At 44.2% G+C, this 5,678-nt stretch overlaps 1 protein-coding gene across 1 annotated transcript; it reads right to left on the bottom strand.

The window, feature by feature from the left end:
• Positions 1-2,332: 2,332 nt before the first annotated feature.
• Positions 2,333-5,275, bottom strand: LOC124128435 (ankyrin repeat domain-containing protein 49-like). Its single transcript, XM_046491853.2, has 2 exons — positions 5,090-5,275; positions 2,333-3,163 (listed from the first exon to the last, which is right to left on the bottom strand). The coding sequence occupies exon 2, from the start codon at positions 3,159-3,161 to the stop codon at positions 2,751-2,753; it is 411 nt and encodes a 136-aa protein (XP_046347809.2). The 5' UTR covers positions 3,162-3,163; positions 5,090-5,275; the 3' UTR covers positions 2,333-2,750.
• Between the last annotated feature and the right edge of the window lie 403 nt (positions 5,276-5,678).

The following is a 5,678-nucleotide window of genomic DNA, read 5'->3' as shown; positions in this document are numbered from 1 at the left end:
CTAAAATACATATATTACTTTTCTGTTCATTAAGTTTCGTTATTATGCACAAGAATACAGTTTTTTAGGGATATTTTATTGGTGCTGAAATATCACTAGTGTTAGGGTAGGTTACCCAGAACTCTATCCTTAGCCTTTGGATCCCCTTTACGATCAATCATCCCTTTACGATCATTAGGGTGAGGTACCCGTTTAGAGGCTATTATAGATTCTATAGTGGCTCCTAATATCCTTCACACAAAAACGTCGAGTAAAAAGGATGAAATGGTTTTGTGTCGAATACTTTGGCTACTGGAAACTGTCCTGGAATATTCACACAAGCCACTTTCACCGGCTACATTTTTTCAGTACTGATTCAAAAGCGAACTCAACGTTGTGTCGTCACTAGCCATGCACATGCCTCCCTCATTCCTTACTATTATCCACATCATCCTTACAGTGTTCCCTACCACACTTTTCTGTTACAAAAATCACCGGCCGAGTTATTAAATACCATGTCATTCATGCGTACCCGCGAGTTCGACGTCTGACGTCTGACGCCTGGAGCCGTTTTCAGTTCGCGGCATATCAGATCATTTCTCACCACTCGTATCTTGTAGACGGAATGGGACGAGTGTGCCAAATAGCATCGGGATCATTCGTAAGTGTCCGTAGACTAAAGTTTCAAGATCCCATTCCTACCCGTAACCTTCGAAAGTGTTCGTCACCTATTCGACCCTTTTCGTTCAGTTCCGTAAAGTCGTAGGCATGACTAGGTAAATTTGCACTTAGTTTCGCACAGTGGACGTAGCTCAGTCGGTTAGCTGTCGGGCTAACAATCCGAAGGTCGCGAGTTTGCGTCCGACTGATTCCTACAATCACTGGTTGCTTGTCTTTGAGACATGTGACCTACGGCAGAGACCGTCCTCACGAGAAGTTGTGGTACTGTATTCTAAAGGTACTCCGAAACATTATTAGGGACAACTGACGACATCGATTCAGGCTATGAATGATGCAGGCTTTGAGGCCAGACAGATAATGTATATGTCGGGTCACCGAAATGAAGCGTCAATTCGAAGCTATAACAGAGAATGCTCGATTTACCAATAAAATCAATGAGCTCCACACTGTCGTGTAATGCTTCGAAAAATCCAACCGCGCCGCCTCATGCGGTAATCCCCGTCATCAGCATCCGTGGTAGGACTCAAACACACACCAAAGGTTCACAGAACGTTAATATCAAACCATTTTCAGCATCAGCCGGCTCTGGATTTCTTTCCAATGCTAACTTTTGTCTGGGTGTCATTTCAAGTGAATTACAAACGGCAGAATATGGCAGCTAAGGCAATGTCAAAGCAAGGAATGTCACTCGAAATTGAATGCTTCGGACGGATGAGGTCACGACCTTAGTTTGATGTTTAATGGATAGTTTTGTTATGATTTATGTATCTGTCAATATAAGGATTGAAGTTGTATTTGTTGACGTTCATCAGCTGATGAAGATAATGCCTCACGGGAACAAATTTACATTATGGAATTTGCTCACCTTAGGCACTTATCATTTATGTATCTGTATCTGTCAATATAAGGATTGGAGTTGTATTTGTTGACGTTCATCAGCTGAAGAAGATAGTGCCTCACGGGAACAAATTTACCATTATGGAATTTGCTCACCTGAGGCACTGTCTTCATCAGCTGATGAACGTCAACAAATACAACTTCAATCCTAAAGCACATGTGTCGTATGGATATGTCGTGTGTGCCGCCCTGATATGGCAGAGAAAACAGCTGGTCACTTTGAAGCAAGGCCTTGGCGACAATGCTGTGGCGTCATCGACAGTGTAACGTCACTGTCATTGTACGTTTGCCGCCACGTCATCTGGACGAACCTCTGCTCGGTCTGAGGTCACAGAGTGCAGCGAGATGTAAAGAAACAGTTTGTTGTATGTTTCACGATTAATTACAAACTCCTCAGACACAATAAACACGGACTAGTTATATCACGAGATGCAGTGTTCACATTTTTATCACACATCATCTCTATTTACAAGTTATATTCCTATTCAAACACAAACATTCTCAACTAATTTTGAAATATATAACATGATGGCTTGAACGGCACATCACGTCACTGTCAGCGTCCTCCCCCACCGTCTACACAAACACGACACCGACGTCACTAAGTGCCGCGGGGGCGGTCGGGTAGCCTGGTGGTTAAAGCGTTCGCTCGTCACGCCAAAGACCCGGGTTCGATTCCCGACATGGGTACAATGTGTGAAGCCCATTTCTGGTGTCCCCCGCCGTGATATTGCTGGAATATTGCTAAAAGCGGCGTAAAACCATACTCACTCACTCACTCACTAAGTGCCGCGGGACATCAGCAGGTCCACCATTAGAGGATGTCTCCAGAATCTCGCCAGGTCCACCGCTCTCTGCCACCAACTGTCAATATAAGGATTAAAGTTGTATTTGTTGACGTTCATCAGCTGAAGAAGATAGTGCCTCACGGGAACAAATTTACCATTATGAAATTTGCTCACCTGAGGCACTGTCTTCATCAGCAAATACAACTTCAATCCTAAAGCAGATGTGTCGTATGGATATGTCGTGTGTGCCGCCCTGATATGGCAGAGAAAACAGCTGGTCACTTTGAAGCAAGGCCTTGGCGACATTGCTGTGGCGTCATCGACAGTGTACCGTCACTTGAACGGCACATCACGTCACTGTCAGCGTCCTCCCCCACCGTCTACACATACACGACACCGACGTCACTAAGCACCGCGGGATATCAGCAGGTCAACCACTAGCGGATATCTCCAGAATCTCGCCAGGTCCACCGCTCTCTGCCACAAACCGTTCCTGGCGTCGATGTCCACCACGTTCAGTGCCAGCACAAACTCCACCGTCTTCATGTCTCCTCCCAGACAGGCGTTGTGGAGTAGGTTGTTACCAACACTGTCCACCAGTGACACATTAGCTCCTTTACTCATAAGGAGCTCCACCACTTCTCTGTGTCCCCCGTATGCTGCCAATATCACCGGCGTCTTCCCGTTCCCGGCTCTACAGTTGACGTCAGCCAAACCTGCTGCCAGGATCCCCGCCACAGCCCGCAGCTTCCCCTCCCTGCTGGCTTTACTGAGGTCAGAGTCTTTCTTGGTGGCACTACATCTGGGAGTCAGCATCGCTGTAACACAAAGTGAACTCTGTACACATGTCAGACATCGTTTTATGACTTGCCCGTGAAGAGATCACCCGTTTAATAAACATACAGCTGTATTACACATTGTGTAATACCAAAACGCGTGCTTATGTACTCTCGGAACACGTTTCACGAACAAATATTGAAAGCTCTCAACATTCCTTGGCTCATTCAACGACATTGCGTGTGGAGTTGATAGATCACTGAGAGGAGCTTATGCACACTCGATGACCCCAGCAACCTTGCTGCTAGGCTGACGTCACATGGCATTGTTTCGCCGATGGATCTTGCAACAACATTCCACAAATTACGTCATCGGGTATTGTGACGTATTCTAAACTTTGAGGCGCAAGGCAGTCGTTGGTCTAAGTTAAAGTATGTGAGTTGAGATAACCTTAACGCTACGCTAATTTTGTGGAACGGACGCCTGAATTCTAAAGGTGGACCGTTGTATGGTAATAAATTCATACGTTTCACCTTTTGACGTGTTTGAAGTATTACTGTGTTAAACTCAATTTGATTATGTCGTGGATTGTGTAGGTGTCAGCCTATTCACACTCAACAATATAATTCTAAAAACGTTAAAAATGGCCAGTAATAAAAAAAATACTAAACTCGCTCCAGTGTAAAACCAATTTTATGAAACGAGTGAATAGTTCTGGTATCTGACGAGCGAAAGCCTCCATGGCATAGTCCAACTGATTTTTACAGAATAATACTTAGAACACGTCAAAAGTTGAAACGTATGAATTTAATACCATACAACGGTCCACCTTTAGAATTCACAAAATTATCGTAGGGCTAAGACTATCGCAACTCACATACTTTAACTTAGACTAACGACTGTCGTTGCGCTACAATACGATCGCCTTGTGGAACGGGCCTTGCATCTCCAAGTTTACAATAACGTCACAATACCCGATGACGTAATTTGTGGAATCTCGTTGCAAGATCCATCGGCCCTGAGAGACTAATGGCAACGGATTCCAGTCCACGTCATCAGAAGACTGACGTCATCGATGAGGCGGCGTATCACAGCATGCATTGAGGCAGCTGGAGGTAATACACGCTATTGAAGGCACTCGTCTCATAAAATTGGTATTACACGGGAGTTCGTTGAATTCTATATATCTTACAGCTACATTGTTTACATCTTACAGTGAGGATATAAACCTATTCATTGGGATCGCTATTAAGTAAGAGACTTCTTTCTGTAGGCATTAAAACCTATTGTGAGGTTTTACTTTCCAGTCGGGTTAAATCTCATAAACAGGGACGTTGTAATGTCCCTGGGATTTTATATAATATCCCAGGGATTTTATATAATGTCTTGGGTATTTTATTAATATAACTTCCGTTCAGATTGTAACATGTAATGAAATGTAAAATCAAATGACAAATGTTTTCTTTATATTCCTGAGCATCGAACTTGCAACTTTCATATCTGTAGCCCAGTGAGTGTACCACGAGGCAACAGAGGTGTTAATAAGCCTCACTGGTTTTTAGAATGTGCTTTTCAAGATCCGTACGCAAGCAACAGATATTTTACGCGCGTTTCCTAAGGTTCATGGAAAGTATGTTCGAAACATAAAAATGTTGATAAATGTTGTTTTAAGTTTCTTTTTTCGGTTTATAAGCATGGAAAAACACTTTCCGTCTGTTTTGGTAGACAGAGCTTCGCCCACTTGGTTTTTCCCTCTCCCCAGGGCATGCTCTGTCTACCAAAACCTCGTGAGCGTGTTTTCTCCAATACATATAAAACACTTGCAACATGACTGACAACGTAGAGGGAATGACTAGCGCAGGTGTGTGTTTTTACAGATTTGGTATTTACATCACGAGTTCTAGCACAGTTGTGTTTATGTTGAGTGGTTTTCCGACCACGCTACATGTGACATTGTCTCCACCCACCTCGTGTGTCAGGTCCTAGGGGGGTCCAAGACCTCCGTGTTTCTTCCTCTCCGCTCGTGGCTGTGTAGACAAACAGGACGGTTAGAACAGACTGAAGCTCTACATAGGTGTTGACACATTCTTGTACACCTATATACACCCACCTCGTGTGTCAGGTCCTAGGGGGGTCCCAGACCTCCGTGTTTCTTCCTCTCCGCTCGTGGCTGTGTAGACAAACAGGACGGTTAGAACAGACTGAAGCTCTACATAGGTGTGGACACATTCTTGTACACATATATACACCCACCTCGTGTGTCAGGTCCTAGGGAGGTCCCAGACCTCCGTGTTTCTTCCTCTCCGCTCGTGGCTGTGTAGACAAACAGGACGGTTAGAACAGACTGAAGCTCTACATAGGTGTGGACACATTCTTGTACACATATATACACACAACTTGTCTGTGGTACTATGTAAAGAAAATGTTTTTGACGATTGGATATTTTCATATTAGGACAGAGCTTTCTGACAATTCTGATGACCTGACAAAATATCCATGAAACATCATGGAAACAACTACATGCAGTGGTGAAAGCACCGCCACTGTAACTAGAAG

The sequence above is a fragment of the Haliotis rufescens genome, unplaced genomic scaffold (assembly GCF_023055435.1).
Source record: "Haliotis rufescens isolate VD_foot unplaced genomic scaffold, xgHalRufe1.0.p SCAF_24, whole genome shotgun sequence".
Classification (NCBI taxonomy): domain Eukaryota; kingdom Metazoa; phylum Mollusca; class Gastropoda; order Lepetellida; family Haliotidae; genus Haliotis; species Haliotis rufescens.
This window is presented reverse-complemented; position numbering and strand designations above follow the sequence as displayed.

Excerpts from the sequence above, each read along its gene's own strand:
- LOC124128435 (XM_046491853.2), bottom strand. The coding sequence starts at position 3,161 with ATGCTGACTCCCAGATGTAGTGCCACCAAGAAAGACTCTGACCTCAGT.